The 24682-nt window shown below is 43.7% G+C and overlaps 4 protein-coding genes across 5 annotated transcripts; 2 read left to right on the forward strand and 2 right to left on the reverse strand.

Annotated features, from left to right (window-relative positions):
• Positions 1-6154: 6154 nt before the first annotated feature.
• LOC120665215 lies at positions 6155-11388 on the forward strand. Of its 2 annotated transcripts, XM_039944694.1 has the most exons (9): positions 6155-6268; positions 6419-6672; positions 7535-7600; positions 8885-9226; positions 9561-9808; positions 9890-10102; positions 10185-10277; positions 10549-10653; positions 10744-11388. In XM_039944694.1, the coding sequence occupies exons 4-9, from the start codon at positions 9103-9105 to the stop codon at positions 10897-10899; spliced, it is 939 nt and encodes a 312-aa protein (XP_039800628.1). In that variant the 5' UTR covers positions 6155-6268; positions 6419-6672; positions 7535-7600; positions 8885-9102; the 3' UTR covers positions 10900-11388. The 2 variants fall into 2 exon arrangements, with proteins under 2 accessions (XP_039800628.1, XP_039800636.1); XM_039944702.1 differs by lacking the exon at positions 8885-9226.
• A 4164-nt stretch (positions 11389-15552) lies between these two features.
• Positions 15553-16825, reverse strand: LOC120665228 (protein LEAD-SENSITIVE 1-like). Its single transcript, XM_039944716.1, has 2 exons — positions 16647-16825; positions 15553-16283 (listed from the first exon to the last, which is right to left on the reverse strand). Exons 1-2 carry the CDS (start codon positions 16753-16755, stop codon positions 15796-15798), a joined length of 597 nt encoding a protein of 198 aa, XP_039800650.1. The 5' UTR covers positions 16756-16825; the 3' UTR covers positions 15553-15795.
• A 3438-nt stretch (positions 16826-20263) lies between these two features.
• Positions 20264-23871, reverse strand: LOC120665251. Its single transcript, XM_039944762.1, has 3 exons — positions 23405-23871; positions 22852-23323; positions 20264-20649 (listed from the first exon to the last, which is right to left on the reverse strand). Exons 1-3 carry the CDS (start codon positions 23409-23411, stop codon positions 20577-20579), a joined length of 552 nt encoding a protein of 183 aa, XP_039800696.1. The 5' UTR covers positions 23412-23871; the 3' UTR covers positions 20264-20576.
• A 250-nt stretch (positions 23872-24121) lies between these two features.
• Positions 24122-24664, forward strand: LOC120695039 (atherin-like). Its single transcript, XM_039978363.1, has one exon. The coding sequence runs from the start codon at positions 24122-24124 to the stop codon at positions 24662-24664; it is 543 nt and encodes a 180-aa protein (XP_039834297.1).
• Positions 24665-24682: the final 18 nt, after the last annotated feature.

Here is a 24682-nt window from a genome sequence, read left to right on the forward strand (position 1 = left end):
CCCATGGGCTGGTCGGCCGACATGTAGGCGGCCGGCCTCCCAGTGGTCCCACCAACCTTCTCCTTTTTCCTGTGGGCTGTTCTCAGGGCCCACTTGTCAATGGTGTATGGCTGGGCTTCGTTCCTGCTAGATTTCTTCTCTGGTGGCCTTTTGGTCCATATGTGGCGACATCCGATCGGTCGGTATTTGCTCGGTGCAAAGGGTGTGATTGTCCTCCATTTTCAGCTAAATCCTGCACTCATAGAAATCTAGAGGGACATGTGGAATTTGGTGATTTATTAATAGCATGAGTGTAAGAAATGTAAGTCCGTCCATTTATTATGGCAATATTGACGCTCAGAAATGGTCGTTAGTGAGCGTCAACAGGGTTCTCAATCCGCACAGACACTTCGCATCTATCAGGTCCTGAGAGGGAGCAGCGGAAAGTCCTCTTTGTTCGTAACAAAGAAGGGCATGGCAGAAAGGAAAATGAGAGCGTGCCAACTGCTGAATCTAATGACAGTGCGCTGGGGGCCTGTCAAACTTGGGTATAGCATGAATAGTCTAGAAGGCAATGATCTATTTCTTCAGGACTTCAGAAACGAAAAGCAAAAATTAAATTATAAAAACTGACAAACAAGAGCCCCAAACTTACAGACAAAAAAGAGCTAGTTGCTTTGCCTACTGTAATCTTAAAATATGCCTAGTGAAGTATAGAAACTTCCCAACATGAAAACCATGTTATTGCCTACAAAAATGATGGGTTATACAGCTAATAGAGAGAATATAGCGCACCTCAATGTTAGGTGCTTGTGGGCGGCCTTGTTGCCGCTTCTGCCTTCTTGCCGTTGTAGGAAAGTTACAGAAAACTTGCCATATTATTAACAAAAAAAAATTAACTGATGCAGATTTAGTGCTAAAAAGTGGAAAATAGAAAAATAACTCTGATCTACTTGGACAGAAATACATTCATGTAGCTAGAAAAAAAAAGGTGGGGGTAAAAACAAAAGAATGCAACTATGTTGTTTGTGCTTAGGCAATTATAAATGAAATGTTGACGCATTTATAGCCAGAAAAAGGCAAACAGCCAACTGTGATCTACTTGGAAAACTACATTTCTGGTATGCTTGTGCTAAAGACAACAAAAGGGGAATGCAATTATATTGTTTAAGGTTAGGCAATTATAAGTGAATTTTGATGCAATTATACCCGAAACAGACCACTGGATTGCTGCATACAAAAATGCTACTTAACAAAAAGTGGAACACGCCCTGTCTCTACTAGCGTACGTGTGATCTACTGAACCCCATGTTTTTGTGCTTGGCAATTATAAATGGATTTTGACACAACTAGATTATAATCTAGCACCCCCTAATCTCTGCATCGAGCCCCACATCCCCCATCCTAGATTATAACTGGAAAAAAAAATCTGCGCACATCACTTGAAAAACCCCACGGGATGGAGGGGGTGTGGGGTAAACTAATCTCGAGCTTGACACCCTAGCCTGAATCCACGTGATGTGCAGGGGGCTCGTGTGCAGAGGATGGGAAAGGGAAGAGGGCGCGGGAGAAAAACTCACCTTGGGCTGATGTCTGAGATTTCAATGCGCCACGCACGTATGCTGCTGCACAGGGGCAGTGCCTCTGAATGGATTACTGCTGAATCCACAAAAACAAAGCACATCAGACAAAAAAACTAAAGCAGAAAAAACCAACGGATGCAGAGCTCGATTAGGACAAACAGGGGAGCAGCAGAGCTCGATGCGCGCGCGGGGGGGGGGGGGGGGGGGGGGGGGGGGCGGGGGCTGATCCAGCGATTCCACGCAGCACACGCTGGGTTCGATGCGCGCGCGAAGAGGGCCTTATCCAGCGATTCCACGCAGCACGCGCTGATGAATCGCCCCTTCTCCCGCTGGTCAGCGCGTCGATGAAGCCGGAAAACACAGAGCACATCCCGTTAGAGAAACGGGGGGGGGGGGGGGCGAATGTGCGCGCGCGTGGGGGTGGCGGGGTGAATCACTGACCTCACCCTCGCCAGGGGGTGCTGCGCCCCAGATTCAGTTGGGCGCCATGGGGGAGAGCGGGTGCGAGGGGACAGGATTGGGGGATGGGAGGAGAGGAAGAGATGAACCCTAGAGAGAGAGAGGAGGTGAATGAAATGAACTGGCCCACGTCCCAAGGTTTTGAATAAATTTCTCCACTGTTCTCCTGCCTTCTGGAACGTACGTTGGAAAGCCCTCCATGTCGTTGGATGAAGCATCCTGTAGCGTGGACGCCGGATATAACCGGCCGTGCACTAGGATACTCGTACGGCCGATTGTATCTAAATCATTACCTAATTAATTTCACCACGATCTTGACCTATGTACCATTTATAAGCAAAAACTAACTTTATGTAATAGAAAAATATTAAAATTAATATTTTTTACAGGATTTAGATACTCTCGTATTGAAGTGTCTTTCATCTTCTACCTATAAAAGGAACTCAAATACTCACTCAATACAGCCTCTTCAGCTGGCGAGAGAAGTTGTGGCTGGGCTCGGAGGGCCGAATGGATGATAAGCCGTGGCTTTTCTTAAAAAAAATTGCCCACCCCTTCCCGTAGATCCGTCCAAGGCACGCCGACCCGCCACCTTCCCCCACCGCAGTCGGCCCCACCCCTTGACGGCTCCTCCCCAACCGTACTTGTCCCGCCTTTCCTTGCCTCGCCGCCGCTCGCTTCCGCGCCTCCCCACCCAACTGGGCTACCGCAAGAGAAACAACTCCAGAACGAGATCAACAACCTCAAAAGGGTGTACTTCAATTGGCACGACGGTTGCACCCACACTAGATCAGGTGAAAGGACTTTGGATGTCGCCCAGAGAGAGGTGAGTACACATTATAGTAAATTCTGCAATTCACAAAAACTCAAACAAATTGTCAGCACACGGATTGGTCAGACCGGTCTAACAGTTAGAAAAAGATGACAAACCAGGCAACCGGTCAAACCGGTCTACTGCAGAATCTGCACAAATCAGAGTTACTTCCCCTTCTCGAGCTCTAGCACAAATACAACTTGGTGTAATGCTTCTGCAGGTAATATCAAGTATATTTCAAGTCCCCGCACACACAGAATCGGTTGACCATATATATAGCATGCATGCAATAAGTAGCTTATCTTCTTTTTATTTTATTACTATTTATTTTCTTTCCATTTTTTCTTTTTTTATTTCTAATGCCCCCTAAATATTTATTTACTAGTATATAATCTATTTTCCTTTCTTCTTGTTTGTTTTTATTTTATTCTCTATTTTCTTTATACTATAAACCAAGTGCAACAGTTCTAAAGACACTAAAATTTGATGTATTTTTTGTTTCTGATTCCCCATTATTCCTCATCAAATATTTTTTCTTTTATTCTCTAATTTTATATCCCAGTCTTTTTATCTATTCTTTCTGCACCAATCCTCTTTTTTATATTTTAACTTTGTATTATTCTCTTTACTCCTTATTATTGTATTTGTCTATTTACTTTTTACAGATAATAATATTTGTCTCGTGTCCATAACATAATTGTTCAAGGTGTATAATTTATTTCTTTGTTTTTATATTTAATTATTTGGCCAGGTCGATTTGTTTGTTCGTGATATTCATTTTTTATTATTTATTCGACATAATCAAATATTCGATATGTTTAATATTTTGTTCATTGCATATTATTATTTGTTCGTTATGTTTAATTTTTTTAGAATAGTTATTTGTTTGTGTTGTTAAAATATTTGTTCTGGTATTAAAATAAATGTTTTTAAGAAATATTATGCAAATATGAGAAAGTATGGTCTTATTTTGAAGATTTTATTATAAAAAGATAGTGGTGCAATCTAAATTTAATTTGGAAGTTCGGTTTAGCATTTATAGCTTTTTTGGCTTTTAAATTTGCATGCATGTGGATGATGTCACCATCTTGTCTTTTTCTGCATGCATGCACACAATCTCTCTTCTCTGGTAATATAAATATTTGATTCGGGTGATGGTTTGAGATATAATCATTACCTGAAATGATGTCCAATCATACACGCTAGGCAAAACCTCTCTCCTGTTTAGCTGACAATGTCAACATACATGCAACAAATTTTTATTCATGATATTCAGCAGTGTACTATTATTTTTTTGCTGGTTTAATATTTTGTTCGCAAAGAGAGATGCATTTGTTCTTAGTAGTCCATACATTCGAGCCTTAACAAAAAAAATTTAAAAAAATAAAATTCTCCAAATATAGTCAAGTGTGATTTTGTTTTGAAGATCTTGATACAAGAAATACGATGCCGCAATCGAAATTTAATTTGGTCCTCTAGGATTTATGGAATTTTTTGTTTCAAACATCTTTGTATGTGCTTGATGTTATTGTTTTGTCCTATCTGCCTGCATCCACATATCTTTCCCCTCTCTCGTATACAAACAGTCACTTCTTCAAGCGATACTATGATGTCCTATCGCTTTAAGTGATATCTAACCGTCCCTCCTCCCCCTCGGGTGAGCTGCCTCCTCGCCGGCCGGCGATGACCGGCCCGATGGAAATGTTGGAATATTTGAGCTATGCCTATTTATTCAATAATAAAGAATTAAAGCGCATGAATAAAGTGCATGGTAGTGCGATGGTCACAGGGGAAAAGTATGTATAGCTGTTGGTACGTATGCAGGAAGAAGCCTTTTGTGTTCATCATGATTTGATTGTGGTGACGCATTATGCGATAATAATGAACGTATAACAAAAGGAGGTTTATCGTACCATCGGCAATCTTCGATCACATCTTTGACTTTCACTATCTATGATTTATGACAAGAGATTTGCCAACCGATAGTCATGAGTAACAACAAATATTCACTTGACAGACTGTACGCCAGCTACTTTCAGTGGTGGGGTGTATGCACAGTAATATCAGGATTGTTGCTATTTTGAAAATATATGTGCACTACCTGTACGTGCAAAAGGAACAAAATATATCGTTTTCGGCAACAGGTCCAAATTAATTAATACAATCGTGCCAATACTTGAAGAAAAGGACAAGGGAGGCAACACTTTCCTTGCGAGACTACCTACACGTGGTTACGATGTGGGCATGCTGGACTCAACAAGCAACACGTACGTGCATGCACGACTACCTTAGTCGTACTTTGGTTCAGATGAGACTGCGCAAGAACATGGCGGAGCCAATTGCATCTCGACATATCTTCAGCGAGGAACCATATTAAATAAAAAAAACTACCAGGGACAATTCTACCAGCAGTTAAATAAAGTCGGTGCTAGCGGTTTTCAAAACCGCCAGCAACCATTTGGGGCGGTCAGCATTGTGCCTATCAGGGCAGGCGCCAGGACAAATTAATTATAACTAGAGCTGGGCAATGCAAAATGTTTGTAGCTCACTAGCTCGATCGACTTGTTTTATTTTACTAACAAGCTGAGCCACACGGCCCACACGAGATGTTGTACACCGTCAAACCCAGGCAGACAGGTATGTGAATATCATTCCTTCAGTTATCCTCTTATCATTTCGCTGACGCAAGTCTCATCATCACGTCCATCGTCCGCCTCCACTTTCCCCGACAAATCCCCACCCGCCGTTGTCGCGTGGGTCCATGATCTTGCGCCCGCATTCTACCCCTTGTCTTGCGCGGTCGCGCGGACACGGCGCCGTAGGCCGCATCACGCATGCTAAAATTTTTAAATCTAAAGTTTATCTCACCCATTAGCATTTCCATTTGGACGATGAGTTAGTGCTAAAGTTTATTACTTTCACACATTAGCATTTCGATCCAAATAATTGGACGTCTAGTTCTGCTTGCCTGTAGTTGAGGCGTCGACTGAGCTCCCGTGACCGTGAGTCCATAAATTTCCGTGATTTCTCTAGTGGATTCTCCAGTTGTTGCTTGTGATTGAGGGTCGATTAATTCAAGTTCTGCTTACTTCTGAATCAATTATGCAACAGCTGCCCTTTTAACTATTTCTTTGTTGAAGCGGATTCCTTTGTTAATTTTCTATCTAGCTCATGAGCTTAACGGGCCAGCCTGTGCTTATTACGAGCCGAGCCGAGCAGCCCTTTTGTTCATTATCTAAACGAGCTGAGCCAGCTCGTTTAGATAATATATATGCTGCACTGAGCCGAGCCAAGCTGGCTCAATATCCACCTCTATTTATGGTCTAGTAGTGTACACTATAACAGTACCACTCAGCTGAAGGCCACAGAAACCATCATGGAGTCAGCAGACGAGGAGCAGCCTCTCCTTCTTGACCACCAGCATCTTCCTCCGGTCTCTCGTCTTATCCTCCCACCTGTCTGTTTTTTCTTTTAATTTGTGTGTGTGTGTGTGTGTGTGTGTGTGTGTGTGTGTGTGTGTGTGTGTGTGTGTGTGTGTGTGTTTCATCGCCCTAAATTGCCAAGAAATTGTTGGGCACTGCAGGATGAGAGAGTTTCAAGGTCAGCAGCCGCAACAGATGCCAACGCACATGAACCTCCCAGCAGCAAGCACGTTGCTAGGCCAGCAGGCGGTTGGAAGGCGCCGGTGGCAATGGTGCTCGTGCAGCTCTTCCAAACGGGGTTGGTCCTCCTCTCCAAGGTGGTGATCGGCCATGGCATGTTCGTCTCCGCACTCGTCACGTACCGCAGTGCCTTCGGCGCCGCGTTCCTATTCCCCTTCGCACTCATCTGTGAGAGGTGCTCCGTGCTACTCCTCCCCTTCACCTACTGCTCGGTTCATCTGCTCATCCTGATACACTCTCTAGGTTACCTAGTCCCTAGGGCACTTGTTTCTGTTTAATTTGGTGTATTTCTAACTCGTACCTATGCATATATTAGAGTCGACAAGGAAACTCCTATCGCAAAAAAATGAAAAAAAAGTTGACAAGAGAGATGTAGCCGACACATCTGTGCGGCTGCTGCGGGCAGCCAGCACCCTCTAAAGGGGCTTCCGTGAGGCGGTGGGACAATCGATGGTGGTATAGATTGGCAGAGGGTTTCGCATCGCGATCCGATGTCCTGTCTTCAGGGTTCGAGAGTTCTTGGGCGAAAGCCTTGGAGATGGTACCGTTTTCCTGTTGAGGACGTCTCGTGTTTCCTCTCTAGCATATGTTTCATGAGTGAAAATCTAGTCCACTTTAGACATGCGACGCCGGCGTCATTGGAGTCGCTCCCTTCCTGAAGGCGTCGCATTTCGGATCATCGTCGTGGCTATGAAGCAGGGCGAGGGTTCATGATTCAAAGTCGGAGGTGCTCTTCGTTGAGCTTGGCAACGATGATCGGTGGCGACCGTTAGCTTCAGACTCGTCGGGAGGTGTTTGTTGGGTGGCCTGCCACAGAAAATCGGAGTTGTTGGCTGCTTGATGGCCAGCGGCAAAGATGGCGCATGCCGATGTGTGGTGCTGTACTCCACCACATCGTGTGTTGGGTGATGTCTTTTGGCATCCTGGTTGGCCAATTTTCTTGTACATTATTTTTTTTGTCGTAATTGAGTGGTAGAGCAACATTGGATGTCTTTAGTTTTTTTTAAAAAAGTTAGTTCATATATAGTTTCGTGCAGGGACAAGTGGAAGGAGATGATGAACTGGCGTGTCTCGCGGTGGATTATCTTCAACGGATTCATCGGGTATGAAGCATGAAAAAGCATCTAAGCTGAAAATATTCCTGACAATTGGTGCTTATAATTGAAGGGATTATTGTGTTCTTACCCCTACTTTGAACTATAATCATGATTTTATTACTCCCATTTTTTTAATTTGCACTTTTACCTTTACTGTTTACAATTTTTTTTGAAGAGAACAGCAAGAGATTTGCTGTAATTTTTATTAGAAGGAGAAAAAAAATATACAAACACACTTTCAACTCAACTCAACACAACTGAAAACTTTAAAGAAAACAAAGAGCTCCTTGTAAACACTAGCAAAACTGCTAAACAAAGAAACCACATAACAACTAGGGGATGGTCAAGAGCTCCTTTTTAGACCGGTGGCTGCTTGATGAAGATGAATGTCTTCTTTGATAAGGTATGCCACATCAACAACTTCTTTCGACTCTTGTTGAAAAATTCGTCGATTGCGCTCCTTCCAAATATTCCACCAAAAATACATCAAGAGACCATCAAATGCGGGTTTTTGTTCCTTATTAAAAAAAATTCGGCACATTTTCCACCATTTCTACTGTTTAGAAATGAAGCCACCATTTACTTGATCTACTTCTAACACCTTAGCTGCGTCCCGAATAAAATAACAAAAACCTTGTGAAAAAGACAAACACACTCCTTATCTCTTATCTCTTCTCACCAAACCAGCTCGAGCCAGCTCTTCCTCTCTCATTCTCTCTCTCACGTGGAGGACGGTGTCCTAGCTGCGGGTGGCAGGCCGGGCACGGAGGAGTGTGACAGCAGGCGTGTTCATGCCTGCGCGGGCGCCAACGGCCGCTGAACGCGCAGTAGGGCAGAATTGTTCAATAATTAACACTGCTCATCCCAAGGATCAAGCTGTAGTTCCCCTGGACTTCTGCGACAAAGAACGCAGCAGCTATGGTCTTGCTTCCAATGGTCAGCTCCATGGACGCAATACCTTTAGCCTCGATGGGATTCTCCCCACCAACACCGGCCAAAGTCATATTGGTCTTTACGAGCTCAGCATCTACCTTACCCAACTTCCAAAACAGCGAGTAAGGCATTACGTTGACAACAGCTCCACCATCGACCAACATCCGGGACACCGGTCTTCTGTCGATATGGCCGCGTACGTAAAGCGGCTTAACATGGTTGACCGATTCCTCTGGCTTGGTAAACACCGCCTCCTTCGGCCCAAAGTCAAACTGAAGGGATCAAAGGACACTAACAGAAGAACTACTGATATGGCTCCTGGTGGAATCAAACCTCGATCTAAGAGAGTTTTTGCAGAGCAACATCCAACTAGAAATACAAGGTCAAAGAAAAGCATTGCTCAGCCTGGCACGAGTCCAACACCAAGTGACGTCGCACCTCCATTGCTATCTCATGTGAGCCAACCTGGAGAAGTTGGTGGCAGCGTTGAAGGCCATAGACAGACTAGTGTTGAAGGCTAGTTCTAATACCATGCTTCTTATATTATCATTCCATTAGTTGTAATTGCATGATGAATGCACTCTTATTGGTTGCCATTTATTTCAACTAATGGCTCTACCCAGATTGACAACAGCCACATGGGCAATGGAAGTGATGCCATCACTCAGCCTAATGTGCACAACCAGATTGACAACGAAGGTAATGAGCATATTCTTATTGCCTGCCTATTGTCAGATGATGGCTTTGCCTAGTTTGTCGATAGCATGACCAACCAAGGTGAAGGCCTTACCCAGTCTAGTGGAGAGAACCAGATTGGAAATGAAGGTGATAGTGTGTTGTATTCCACATCACCTCTTTGGTTTGCTTGCTGAACGTAACATGTGCCATTAGTTTCTACTTTAGTAAATGTTATTTACACATTTTTTCAATTACAATCATGTGCCATTAGCTTTTCAATTGTCCATTGCATGCACCATTTATCTATGTTTGATACACCTCACTGATTGTAGTTTCTGTGTGCATCTATAACTAGGAGTAAATGAGCGTCGGGAAAGGGGAGTTAATATGGGACATGGTCTCCAAAGGATGAATCGATCTCGACGTGGCAAACTGCCAGTTGTCATTACTGAAGGAAGGATAAGGCCTGTGGTACCAATTGTTGCTGCAAAGTTTGCAATTGAATGCAACATTGTAGTGAGGAACCATGTACCTGTGCTTAAGCATTGGAAGGAATACAAGAACCAGCTTGGGCTCTTTGAGTTGTTTAAAGGAAAACTCAGTGTAAGTACATTCTCTAGGCCTCCCCCCTTCTTCAATTTGTTGCTAGCTATACATTTTCTCACATATACTTCAATTGTATAGGCAAAGTTTGATATCAATACAAGTGATGCGGCAGTTGAAAAGGCTTGTTCGCAAATGATGAAGAATGCACTACGCCAACAACGATATAGGTTGAAGAAAAAGTATTTTGATCCTTTTCCGCTACATATGGTGAGGAAAACATCTCCTATCAAATCAGTGTCTGATAAACAGTGGAATGACCTTGTGGAATATTGGAAAGATCCTAAAAGGATGGTATGTATGTCCCTGAAAACAAGTATTGCATTGTTCATGCTACTCTGGCATGTGCCTTACATGTATATTGTCTTTGATGTAGGAGGCAAGTGAAAAGTGCAAAGAAAGCCGAAGCAAAGTTAAGTTCCATCAAACAACTGGGTCTCGTAGCTACATGGTTCATGTAGAAATTTTGGTAAGTTATGCGTGTCCGTGTGGTCTTATATGCCCCTTTACATTTTGCTAATTGCTTACTTAATCAGTTTATAGATTGGAGGAAATAGATGATCATGGAAAATCGTTCAGAATTTAGTAACTGATGTTTCTAGTTCCATATGTTTAGAGCATTAGGTCTTGCTGCAGAAATATAAATGTCAAATCTGTACTAGTGTACATGCTGTTTCATCAAAAAAATTCTACTACCAATTGTTGTGAACAAGATTGTTGTATATAAATGTTGTTTTCAGGGCGACAAGTACATAGATCAAGAACTAGATGCATTGGATTTGTTCAAGGAGTGCCACTACAGCAAGAAAAAGAAAGGCTACACTTCTACCGTACAGCTAGCTATTGTAAGAAATTCTTGCAAATAATGCTATTTGAAATCCTTATTTTAAGTTGTGTCTCATGAAACAAAACCATGTTTGTTGATTGAATTCTAGACTCAAATGGAAAACAAGCTATCTACACCAGTAGAAGGTGAACAACCCATGTCTACGACTCAGGCTGTAGCTAATGTGCTTGCTGAGAACGCGAAGAAGAATAAGTTCCTTCAGAATGTGGGGATCCAAAATGCACAGCCTAGATCTAGTGCATAGATTATTGAAGCACAACTAGAAGTGGAGAGGACGGCAAATGCTGAGCTTCGATCACTTGTCAACATCCAGCGTGAACAGATGGATGTATTGACAAAGCAAGTGCATGAAGCTGAACTGGCAAGGATTAGAGAGCAAGAGGAGATGAAGAAGAAGCAAGATACCATGGATGCAAAACATGAGCTTATGCTATGTCAGATTCAACCAAGTTAAGCTAATTGGTATGGGGTGTCAGTCTTTGATGGAACTGCCATTTTGCTGCTACAATTGCATGCATTATTTTGATGGATAAGTAGATTTCAATCCTTTTTTTGGCTGGTGGTGCTGGAGAGGCTTAAGTGCCATATGCAATGGATTGGATACTTAGTGTAATGACATGATGGATACAATTGTGGCATATTTTGGTTTGATGGTATGTTGAAACATCAGTTTGTTATGATGTGACGTTGTAACAGAATTTAATATATCATCAGTTTCAGGATTATCTTTAAATTTTGTGTTTGAAAAAAATTACAAAGATCTCTATATTGGGCTGCTGGAATGTTATTCTTAATGGGTTGAAACAAACTGGGCTGAAATGGCAATAAAAAGCTTCATCCAAAGTGGGCTGTTGTAAATGGGCTCCAATGACTAAAACAAACTAGGCCGAAATGGCAATTATATTTGTTGTATATGGGCTGCAATGACTAAAATTGACAGCCATGCTGGCGGCCAGAGCCAATGTGGCAGCCATGCCATGAGATCGATCTAGTAGTGACGTGGCTATTTAATCCATGATGCATATTTATTCCACGTGGCAATAATCTATGATGTTTATTTTCATCATCGTCTCTGGGCTTGGGCTGGGTTGAGAGGACCCAAGGCTGTTTTATGATAGTCAAAAAGTGTCATGGATTGATTCAATCCATGATGATTTTGTCCAAACATCATGCAAGTTAATATATGACCCTTAATACATGACTAGATTCAAAAACATCACGGACACAACTTTATGATGGTTTTTCATTAATCTGTGATGAAGTCGGTATGTCACGTATTAAGGGGTTTGTTGTAGTGAATGATGGAGTTATCATCTTCATTGAAAATCTAGTTAACGAGGCTTCACCATTAACATATAGCCGATGATGAGTATTTAATCATCATTCTTAAGTGCGTCTGGTGCGAAGAATGCTTTTAGGCTTGCAGTTAATTGAGAAGGACAAACTCATGGTCGCCAAAAGATATAGCAAGAAGAAGAAGGTTGAGTCTATTCAGGTTGGACATCCAGTGTGGAAGATGGTGCTGCCATTGAAGACCAAGGATAGAAGATTCAGCGAGTGGTCTCCAACTTGGGAAGAATCGTACAAGGTGGCGTGAGTGGTCCATGGTTGTGCTTACATGATGGAAGATCTGCAAGCTTTTAGCTATTGCTTCGGGATTGTTATGGTCAGCAATATCTAGTGTTTCCCGAAGATGTAAGTGGTGCTGGTGCTTTTAGTTCATGACCTTCACTAAAACGTAGGGGGGCACGTGTTGCGCACCAAATTGGGCAGGCTTGCCCGCCGGTCGCTCACCGGACAGTCCGGTGGGCAGGGCCGGACAGTTCGGCGTCACCGGACAGTCCGATTGGACGTACCGGACAGTCCGATATAGTCGATTCCAAGTAGAATCTCGCGGTTTGTGCATGATCTGGTTGGATACAACATGTAAAAAGGGTAAAACCATTCCTCCCTATAATTATAAAGGAATACGACCGATTGAGGACATCAACTCACAACCCAATTGAATCTATTATATTTTACTTTCATGTTATCTCTTCCCAAACCCTAATTCTCTCTCCTCCAAGCTGTTCGTCCCCTGATTTCCACGACCAGAGACGGCGCCCTAGCAGCCTAGGGCACGCCGCCGACATTCGCACCCTGACGGGGTCCCTCCTGGGTGAGGCCGTCGACGATTCCTTTGCTAGTTTGCCTGTAAACTAGTCGTTCGTCGTCACGTAAGTACGATATTTATCCTTTGCTGGTTTGCTCGTAAACCTCGCCATGCATCATCGTGTAAAGTGTGATAGTTATCCGTCTCGGGCGCCGCTAGGGTTTCCCGAGCCTTCTGCTCGTGACCGGACAGTCCGACGCTAGCCGCCATATAATCCGGCGCACCGGACAGTCCGGTGCCAGGCACCAGACTGTCCGGCGTACACGGGCTGACCTCGAGCCAAGGCTCCAGGGTTCGTTAGTGTTTGGCACAAAAATGTGTCAACACCCCGCTCATGCTGAGTTGTTGTACTTACCCGAACATAGATCCTCTTAGGAAGAAAGGATTCCAAATCGAATCGGAAACAGATCTTCAATGGAATATCAATCTACCATAATCATAAATCATCACCAGTTCAAGGGATTTGTCCGGAATCAAATCAAAATCAAGGTCAATCAAATCCACGGACCTCGTCGAGCATCCCGCAGGAGGGAGTTGTGTACCTGCCAGCGGAGCAGTGGTGCGAACGGGACCGGCAGCCGAGGATTATGGGGGGTGGTGGCTCCGCGCGTCGGCCCGGCTGGGGATTCACGTGCCATGGTGGACGGCCGCAGAACGAAGGCTGGCCATCGGCATGGGACGGGAAGACCCCTGTAGGCTGGTGGCGGACAGCAGCCTCCGCGTGTGTGTGTATGTGGAGAAGAAGCGAGAAGACTATCGAGGTTGTGCATGTTCGAGAAGGTCTCAGCGGCAGCGGGGGATGTACAATATAGAAAAGAAAAAAGTTGTGGGGTAAAAGAAAAGAAAAAGTAATCAAATTAACCTCCAAGCAAAAAAATGAACTATTCGGCGTCATTTATAAGAAAAAGTAATCTTTGCCCTTGGCCCAAAAATATATTTTTTTTAGCTTTCAACTAAATTAATTGTTTGTTCAGACGCAAACAATGTATTTTGGCGGGGTTGGAGGACGTGATATCAATGTTTGTTGGAGACATTTAGAACAATGAATATGTTTTGGCGACGTTGGAGGAGGTGATATCGATGTTTGTTAGTGTTGCGAATCTAGGTCTAGATATCGTTAGAGTCGCCAAGGTCAACTTCATTATTTGATACAATTTTTATTAATTATATCATTATTTTACAAAGGATTTTATAAATATTACACCTATAATAACACTTTAAATTCGTCTTTGGTTGGAGTGAAATGTGATTTGGACAAGAGGATCCTAGGAGGCTGAAACATTACTTTAGTAGTTTAAATTTGGAGGGAACCACTGGAGTTAGTCTCACAACCATGCTTATCTTAGTCTCCTTGTGCCTCGCCTCATCTTCCATCATTGTGCCACTTGGGCTCCAACCGTGTAGCAACAAGTATACAAAGTGTCGCTATCAATTAAGGCCATCTGCACCAATAATATTGTCGAGGAATCTAGATTCTCTCTGTTATTTTGCCATCGCGTGTTTATCAATGTTATGGTTGGTGTGTTTTTTCTTTCTTGTACAAATTCTCATCGTAGTTGAAACCATCGTGGCTATCACTTTTAGCAATTCATATATACATTATAGTAATGATATATCTATATAATCGTCACTCCTTGCATGTTTTCCATTTGTAATATTAAAAATAACATAAGGTTTATTGGTCCGTCTACTCACAAATATGATAGATAGAATTGGCCTTACACGACACGGTTTAATCGATGTTACAAGTCTAATCTGAATCTAGATTGATCTCAAATTTACTCGCGAGCCCAGCCCGGGCAGCAGGAGTAGCCTACAACAAAGCCATAGTGCCTCTGCCCTATCCTACAACAAAGGCATAGGGCAGTGCATGTCGGTCAAGTGTCGACGCATAGGAAAAAACCGGTCGTGGGTGCACCTCAGGTCCTCAGCTATCTTTCCATGGCGGCGTCAATTGGAACAACAGTTGCCAGTCTGGCCTCGCGTGAAATTAGTCGCTACCGTTGCAACGCACAGACATTTTTGCTAGTTACAGTTAAAAGGTATGTTAGTGGTGGGCTTTGGGCCTGACTGAGCCACAAAAGATGGGAATCATCGCTAACGGACATTTGTTTTTTTCTCTAACGGACGTTTGTTGGGATGTCCCGTAGTGATCAGCTTAGCATGGGCTGCTGTTGGGCCCCCTCCTCCTATTTGAGATGCTATGTTTTTTTTTCTTTTTCTCTGTTCCTTTCTTCTTTATGTTTTTTGTTCTTTTTTACATATTTTCTTCCATTTGTTTCTCTCTTTTGTTTCATTTTTTCTTTTCCTTTTTGTTTTTTTCTTATATTTTCCTTTTCTTTTTCAAGTTTTTTTAAACTTAGTTAGATATGTTCCACATGTTATATAATTTGATCCACGCTTATAAATTTTGTTCTATGTATGCATATCTTTTTTTTTGAGTCCATGCAATTTGTTCTAGGTGCTAAATGTGCAAATTTTGTTTCTATGCGTACAAATCTGTGTTCTACGTGCTCAAACTTTTGTTCTGAGTGTATACATTTTTGTTCTCGTAGAACAATTTATTTTCCATCTATAGAAATATTTATTTGTTCGATTAGGACAAGTTTTCATCTATCTAGAACAATTTCTCTTGTAGGTATAACAATATTTGCTGTGTGTAGAGCAATTATTAATGCAGTTAGAACAATTTTAGCAGTACAATTCTCATGAACAATTTCGGTAGAATAAATTCTCACAGAACTATTTCGGTAGAACAATTCTCATAGAGCAGTTGTTTATTAAGCATAAATTCTCATAGAACAATTTTGGTAGAACAATTTGGGTAGGACAATTTTGGTACAATAAATTCTCACAGAACTATTTCAGGAGAACAATTCTCATAGAGCAGTTGTTTATTAAGCACAGACGCTTATTAATCGTGCTTAATCTACATTTACTCCATCTTACCTCTCGGCCGAGGTCTAGGCCCACCTACCGTTTAGCATTTTAATTGAACCTTGATAACTTACGCCCTGTCTTGCTGTAAATGGCAAAGTGCTGGCAGTTGTTGGTGACAAAGTTGTAGGAGTCGACGCTGAAGTCACCGTGGTTGGCGAGCAGGTTATTGGCGCGGCGCAAGACTGTCTCGGGGGGGTCCTCATCTTCCACGAGGCAGGTATGTTGAGTTGGAGAACCAATCAACCACACATTACGGAACCACCGGGGCACTGAGTAGACGAAGAGGCAAATATTGTCCCCTTCCGTGAAGCAGTCAAGGCAGCTGATGACGACGCCGCCATCACGCTCAGCTTCACGGCAGGCGATGCAGGTTCGCTGAGCCTGCGTCATCGCAGACAGAGCGAGGGGTATTTGGAACAGTGACGTGGGATAGAGGGCGGATGAACCGTTGGAACCAGCCTGACGTGAGGAGGAGGAGGAGCTGAATGTACTGGCGCTACAGTACTGGATGACCTTCTGGTCGCTTTCGTAGATCCCTGTATAACCAAAGTTCAAAAAAAAATTGATAGATATTAATGATAACGAGCCTTAAAAAGATTGGTATCCATCCAATTAGAACTTGGTCGCGGACCCAAAACCAAAACCAAAATTGCTAATACAACGCCAACATAACTCGGAATTCGTCCACTCAGGGACAAAACTAAGGCTGATCTCACCAATTCATTCTATCCCACCTTCTATCCCTATTCACAGGGCCCACTCCACTATGTGAACATTGCTCTCTACAGTGCAAAACAGTGATGCAACATCCTTTGCAACTTCACTGGTGAGAATAGCCTAAACCAACCTCACCCTCTTAATAAATGTTCGCTTCGTCCACTATAAAGGATTGGTCTTACCATGATGGGAGTAGGAATAGCCAGCGCGCGTGCGCCAGCAGTAGATGTGATCACCGCGTTTGAGCTGCCACCGTTCAATACAGCTTGAGTACCATGTAATCCTGTCCATAAGGAAAGATGTGCAAGTTGATAGAGGAGTTTGCTGAAGGAAAAATAATACAGTTTTCGTTTTGGATGGAAGCTACACACATATATATAGCGATCATATTTATTCAGACGGCATATATTTCGATTCTGCGAATGCGGACCAAGGCCCGTCCAACCGCTTATAGAGAACAAATACGCCATCATGAAAGTTGTACTATATAGTAAGCATATTTACTCGGCTGGCATTTATTTCGATTCTGCATTAGGGACCTATCCTCTGGGGGCTTGTAAGGTAGAGGGCTCTAAAATTTGGCCTACAGAATTTAATGATCCAACTCTAAAATAGCTAGGCTCAGTGTTATATTTATTTTTAAATAAAAGATGATTGAGGGCCGAACCGGATTGTAAAATTTCATTTGGGTTGTAGACTATTAGGTTATTCTCAGTGGGAGTTTCATTCTCATTAAATGATGCGCCATGTCAGCAATTTTGATGATGTGGCAGTGAATTAATGAAGAGAGGTGAAATGAGTTTCATCTGGATGAAACCCGGCGCACCCGGTTGCCTAGACATGTTGTGTCTTGCATGTTGCCTATGAAACTGCACCAATGAAACTGTGCACTCACAATGGAAAGTTTCATCTATGATTTTATTTTTTTTTCTTACCTGCATCTTGGAAACATAAAAATGAAAGCTTCCATTGAGAATGGCCTTACCACCCCTAGCCTGTGGCGCTGCTGTAGGAGAGGGCCTAATCAGATTGTAAACGTTCATTTGGGCTGTGACCATTGAAACCCCTAGCATGTGGCGCTGCAGGAGAGGGGCTAATTAGATTGCAAACGTTCATTTTTTGGGGCTAATCAGATTGTAAACTTCAGGAAGAGTAGTAGGCAACGTATCTAGTGCAAACCAAGGACCTCGTGCAAACCCGTGCAAACCTACTAAACAAAGTTTCAAAAAATTCTGAAAAAAATCATGAATGTGCTTATCACGTTACGTCATCAATATATAAAATTTCATGGTCAAATTCGTCTTACTCTAGAAGTTACAAAAAAGACAAATTTGAGATGCATTTGAACCATTATTGTTGTCAGAAAATTTGTCTTTTTTGTAACTTCTAGAGTAAGACGAATTTGACCATGAAATTTTATATATAGATGAGGTAAGCTGAGAAGCACACTCATGATTTTTTTCAGAATTTTTTGAAACTTTTTTTAGTAGGTTTGCACGGGTTTGCACAAGATGCTTGGTTTGCACCGGATACGTTCCCAGAGTGGTATGCCATGTTTCATCATTTCATCAGGATGGCTCTAGGTATCTCTGTTGATTATAGCTTTGTTATACGAGTATCTTAATTAGAATCAGCAAGATTAACTCGATTCTGAAGAAAAAGCAGAGGCGAAGGGGATCAAAAGGAATAGGAAAATAGTGTGTGTTCTCTCTCTATATACAAACACACACAATATATCCTAACTATTCACTTATAATGTCTATTGTATTTTATCTGACATATATCTGTTAGCTTATGTGTCAACTGTCAAGGTTCATTGATCTGTATCTGACATAGTTCCTCAAAGAGGTTTGTTACGGTGTTTGAAATTAATTGTAGCCATTCATTGGCTCCAATCTAATGACTAAAACTTAGGAGGAACCTATTCAAAAAACCAAAGTTGTGGACAGGAACTTAAATCTCATGGGCCGGAACCAAAGGTTCTTCCAGTTGTCTCACTAAACTTATGAACTGGAACCAAAAACATAAACATATAGGTCCGGAACTGGATTCCTCTCAGGCATCGTAAAAAATCACTTTCTCAAAAGGTTAAAGCTCATTAAGAAAAATATAGCTATGATTCATCCTCGTAACAATAGAAGTGGAAGGTAATTTACCTTGAATTTCCATCATTCATGCAGAATTATTCCTCAAGGAAAAAGTTTGTTAAATTCCCGGTTTCAATGGAAAGAATTTTTTAAAAGTTTTGAATATGCAAAACTGTAGCTAAGCAATCAATAATGACTCTCCTTATCACAGTATAATCCAGATGTAGGGACAAAACTTTATGCTTGGCTAAACCTTCGTTGCTCTGCTCAAGGGCTGAATGAAAATCATCTCAGTGCAAATATTGTAGCCCCTCCGGTCACAAATATATATCTTGGTTGATTTTTTTTCCACAACTTTTAACTATTCGTGTTATTCAAAAGGAGAGAAGCAAAAGGGTCTCTCTTTGAGTAACAAGTGATTGAAAATATGAGAAGCAAAAGGTAAATACATGTCTTCCTACTGTTCCCGCAGAATCAATCTCAAGAAAGAAAGGTAATTTAATTTCCAATTGCAATGGAAACGGACACTTAAACGCAGCTAGGTCACTTGCTTTTAGCTGATGTTTGTATGAAGTGCCGGTCTAATTATCGGCGTCTCTCCTTACTCTCCTAGCTAGACAAAGAATGTTTGTTTTTCCTTGGGCGAATCTTGGGCAGCGGCGATGGATGGGCAAAGGAGAGCTGCACAGGATAGTATCTACCAAGCTCACGGCAAGGTATTTTGAATCTAACACTTTATTTGTTTTATTATTGTTAATCTGAAGTGGGCCAAGTACATGACTTATAAATCCATTGAGCTTATTTTGCAGCCAGAAGGATGGTGTTGGTGTTAAACATGAAGTGAGATATGGAGGCTCTTTGGGGGAGAGAGGGGGAGGGAACAAGAGGGAGATTGCCAGGTGCTCAATTTCATGAGCCCTGCATATTGCCAAGTGCTTAATTTCATCTCCAATTTTTTTTTTTGTGTTGTAGTATAGTCTATCCGATGAAAATGTTCTCTTCACATCATGTCACTGTTCCCGCTGCAGCCAGTTAACGTGGCCGTCCCTTGCCCGCTGCAGCCCAGACAACGTGGCCTCTCGTCGTGTGCCGACGAAATGTTCAGAAAAGAAAACATGTGCCGGCCGGCAGGAGGTTTCTACTATCAACTAGGCCTTTATGCATTGGGTTATAACAACTGAATTTATTCTTAGCCGGTTAGCGCACCTTTATGCATTGGGTTCTCACAAACGAATTCATTCTTAATCTGTAGGCTTATACGCTTGAATAGTACATTTATCTTGCAATCGATGCATTGGGTTATCACAAATGAATTTATTCTTAGCCGGTTAGCGTACCTTTATGCACTGGGTTACCACAAATGAATTTATTCTTAACCCGTTGGCTTACACGCTTGAATAGTGCATTTAGCTTCTTGCGGTCGGGCCAGGAATATATTCAAATGCCTTGGTACCCCAAGATGGCGGAATAAAGAGCCATTTGTTTGGAGCACGTTTCTTAGGATTTGAATCTAAGAGCTCTCTCTTTATGTACGACCTTCTTACCATCACACATACACAACACTTATTAACTGGACAAGGGATTCTATTCCTTTTGTATTCACCTCTCCAAACTTTGAATTTGTATTTAGGCGACGTTTGGTTGCTCTCAGATTTTTAGAATCTATATATGCAAACAAGAAAATGGATTATAGCATCAAAAAAATTTTGTAGTGTCTAGGAGCAAGATTCTGCACTCAAAAGTTTCATTTCATCCAATATATCTGGTCCGCTCCTCTTGGGAATCCATTTTGCTCTCCTCGCCCTCGCGTGTCATGTTTTTTTTTTAGATAATGGAAACTTAGTTTCCGGCTTCAATTCTCCAAAGAGAGAATCAGACCAGGATTGTTACAAACCACACCAAACAAAGTTAACGACCATTACAGAGTCCAAATTATTCAAAAGGAAATCCTAGCCGTATATGGCCAGCCAAAAGACACGAACACTTGTAAAGCCACCGTCTCAATTCTTCGACAGCCTTCAACAATCATTTGAGTTCGCTCTTCACTTCGCTGAAACTTGGCCCATAGCCGAAGCCAGTGAGTTCCCTTGAAAAGAACCTGCAAAAAGGATTTTGGTCGAGTTTTCTTAAAAATAACATCATTTCTAGATAACCATAAAGCCCAGCAAAACCCTGCTGCTCCAAACAGAAGTAAGTTGCCCTGCCCTCCATATTGAGACCAGGTTCCAAAAAGATTACTAGTCCCCAGAGGTGGATCAATACCTAAGGCTATATGGCACATACGCCACAAAAATTTGGCATAAGGACAATCAAAAAAGAGATGGTGTATCGTCTCAATATTGCTACAAAACACACAATTTTTGTCCCCTCTCCAATTCCTTCTACTGAGATTATCTTTAGTTAATAACACTCCTCTTTTAAAGTATCACAAGAAGATTTGAATCTTCAGTGGTAACCTTGTATGCCAAATGTCCTGTGACACTCTAATGTTATTGTTGACAAGATGTTTGTACATTGACTTCACTGAGAAAGAGCCGTTTCTATGAAGCTTCCAACTAAATATATCATTCCCTTCTGTTAATGCTACGTTCATCATTCGAAGTACTAGATTATACCACTATGTAGCTTGTTCCCCGTCAAGGCTCTCCTGAAGGAAATATTCGGAGGCGATGAGCAAATGACTTCTGCAACAGTTGCATTTTTTTTGAACGATATTAAATAAAGAAGGGAATTTATATTTTAAAGGTTGGTCTCCCAACCATGTATCTTCCCATAACCTAACTTGGGTCCCATTTTTTACTATAAAGGATCCAAGATTTAGAAATTGGTCTTTAATACCCATTAGGCCTGACCAAAAATGGGAATCACCTGGTTTTTTGCACACCTGGCTTAGGGTCTTATTTTTAAGATATTTGTTTCGAACTATCTGTTGCCACATCCCATCTTCATTACATAGTCTAAAAAGCCACTTGCTAAGTAGGCATTTATTTTGAAGATCGAGATTAATAATGCCAAGGCCTCCCTGGTCTTTTGGTTGGCAAAGAATTTCCCATTTAGCGAGGCGGTACTTCTTTTTATGTTGGTCATTCTGCCAATAAAACCTAGACCTATAGTAGACCTAGGCCTCGCGTGTGTCATGTACAACCAAACCGCATCGACACTTGGGCATGCGACAGTACTCTTTAGACGTCATCCTCGGTGAGCTCTTCAAATAACCTCCGATCCGTTCGGTGATGAGTCCGCCGGCCGAAGGCGAGCTTGTTACCGGTTTAATTAGTCGTCGATGCCAAATCCTTTACTCCGGTCTTTCCACGCATACCCAAGGGGGCTGATGGTCTCTTTCAGGACACGCTAGGTCTAGAAACATACCTCGAAACTCGCGAACTAGCTCAGCTCGATTCGAAGCGGCTCACATGCCTTCAACAAACTGAGCGGAGCCCAATTCTCTAACTCGTCAAAGTAACAAGCTGAGCTGACAAGCTGACTCGCAAGTTTGGCAAGTCATCCAAATAGATAGTTTATGAGGATCAATTGATTAATTATTGATAATTGGTGGTATAAATTAATATTTATACACATAACGTAGCAATATATACGTGTGTGAGAAAATAATAAAATATGTACTATATAATTATTTTTATCATCCAAAATATATGTAAATTAAATTAATTTAAACTTTCTGTAGGTGTATGGCTAAGCTCGGCTCATTTCCACCCCTTACTCGTGTCCACGTGTTGATTGATGTTGTAATTTACTCCCTTTTGGTGGGCTTTTTTGTAACATTTCACTGCCTTCCAATATAAGAGTCATTATAAAACATTTAAATTATCATGGACACACCCAACAAACTACTCAGGGGTTATTTTGCTCAGTTTTGTGTAGTTTAGAATGTTAAAATGTGTTTTTTGAAGGCGGAGAGGTGAAGTAGAGTATTGCGTGGTTACGTAGATTTTTTCCCTTACTCTATGCATTTTATATGTCCAACTAGACAATATTTTTTATATAACCACATCTAACTACCATCTTCCTTTTTCATACGCTAGATAAATATGTGGAATAGTTATAAAATCCTAGTTTTGCATAGAACTTTTCAAGAATATTGATTTTTTATGCCATCCTGTTCCTATGAATAAAACTTCTAAGTTTATTAGGGAAAATGTTTTGTGCCGTCAATTGATAAAATATTCCCCCCCCCTTTTATCATTATTGACTAATATTGGTTTATTTATTATCTACTAGTGTTTTATGTATACTCTTTATAAATACACAATTGCCGAGGAATAACATTTTTAACTTTTACCTGGCCCATAGAGCCCAGCAAGATCCATCCTTCCTAACTCTCCTGCACATCCATCCATTGATTGGGCTGCCCATGCCCCCAGGAGGCGTCGAGGCCCACCATGGTTCGCTCGCTCGCTCGCCGCAATCCCCATCCGCCTGAGATGTGCCGGTCGCCATATCCTCCAGGCTTAAGCTCTGCGGCCGCTCGTCGCCATGTCTACGGCAGTGCGGCTCCATGGCGGACGCCAAGACTCCGGCTCCACGACCTGCTTCTCCGATCACTCCGCCTCTCCAACTCCGTCGGCCGGCTCCGCCCGTGTAAAGGTGCGCCGCCCGTGGCTGGCTCCGTGGCCCGCACTCCGTCGTCCGGTCGCCTCTGCTCTGGCCTCTGGTCTTCCTCGCCGCCCGGGTGTAGCGGCCTCGCCCGCCTCCGATGGCTGTCAATCTGCAACGGCCGCCCCCGTCCGCACGGGGAGTCCGTGCCGGATAGGCTAAGCACAGGAGTCCTTCCGAAAATTAAATACTATAAACAGAGGGCAAGAGAGGCCTTTCGGGGTTCGAGTGATGCATACCTTTCATCACTCGATTTTTCGGGCTCAATCCGCGCGCGCCACGTGTTCCTCCTTCTCCATCTTTGGCGGGCGGCGACGCGGCTGGCGGCGAGGACGGGGGCTTTGGGGTCGGGGTTGTTGGGGCCGCCTCGCCTCGCCGGATCCACTGCCCTCCGGACCTAGAGGGAGGGGTCCGGGGGGCGGCGGCCGGCAACAGCGGCGGTGGCGGTCGCCGGGCGGCGGAGCGGAGGCGGCGGGAGCTGCCGGAGCCGGGCGGGGCCGGACATCCGGTGGGCCGGCGTCGGTGGGCGGCGAGGAGTGCGCGAGCGCATTTCGGGTCTAAGTCGGTGGCGGAGGGCGGCGGAGGCGGCGGGAGCCGAGGGAGGAGGAGGCTGGCGGGGCGAGGAGAGGTCTATTCGCAGCAGACATCGCCGGGGAGGGGGCGACGGTGAGGAGATGCGTGGCGGAGAGAAGACGAGAGAGGAAGAGAGGAAGACGCGGCGGCAGCGGGGGAACAACGAAGACGAAGGACGCGGGGGATAGGGTTTCGGGAGGGGGGGCGCGGAGCCGTCCGATCGGCCCACGTGGCCGATCGTGGGCCGTCGGATTTCGGGTGATGGATTGAATCCATAACTCGAATGGGGAGTAGACAGACACTTCTACTACCCAGACGTAGATGAGAAATTTGGGTTTTTTGGGACACCAAAGAGTGGGCTTCGCACATTTGCCACCGATAACATGGACTTCGCACATTTGCCACCGATAACATGGACTTCGCTTAATTGCCACGGACAACATTTGGCACCTTGTTTTCTTACCATTTTGGACTCTTGTACCCCTGGCCTTTCTTCATACGCAGTTGGCGCGCCCTCCTGCTTCCGTGTCGCCGCACCACTGCTCCGCGCGCAGCCGCACCCGCGCCGTTGCGCCATTGCTCCGTGCGTCGCGCCACCGCGCCGTGCTGCTGCTCCCGCGCCGCCGCCCCACTGCGTGCTCTGCGCTGCCGCGCCGTGCGGCTGCTCCCGCGCCGCGCCGCCGTGCCAGCGCGCAGCCGCTCCTACACCGCCGCTCTGCGCGCCGGAGCCAAGGCGGCCCTCGCGCGCGGCTACTCACCGCCACCGCGTGCGGCGGTCGGGGCCAGCACTGCTGCTCCTCACCGCCAAGGCCGGCACGCCCCCTCCCCTGCGTCCGTCAGGGCCGGCGCGGCTGCTCCGCGCCGCCGCGGCTGGCACGGCCCTAGGACTCGGCCAAGAGTGCGCGCTCCCACGCCGCCAGGGCTGAGGCTGGTGCGACGCTCGC

The sequence above is a fragment of the Panicum virgatum genome, chromosome 2K (assembly GCF_016808335.1).
Source record: "Panicum virgatum strain AP13 chromosome 2K, P.virgatum_v5, whole genome shotgun sequence".
NCBI lineage: Eukaryota > Viridiplantae > Streptophyta > Magnoliopsida > Poales > Poaceae > Panicum > Panicum virgatum.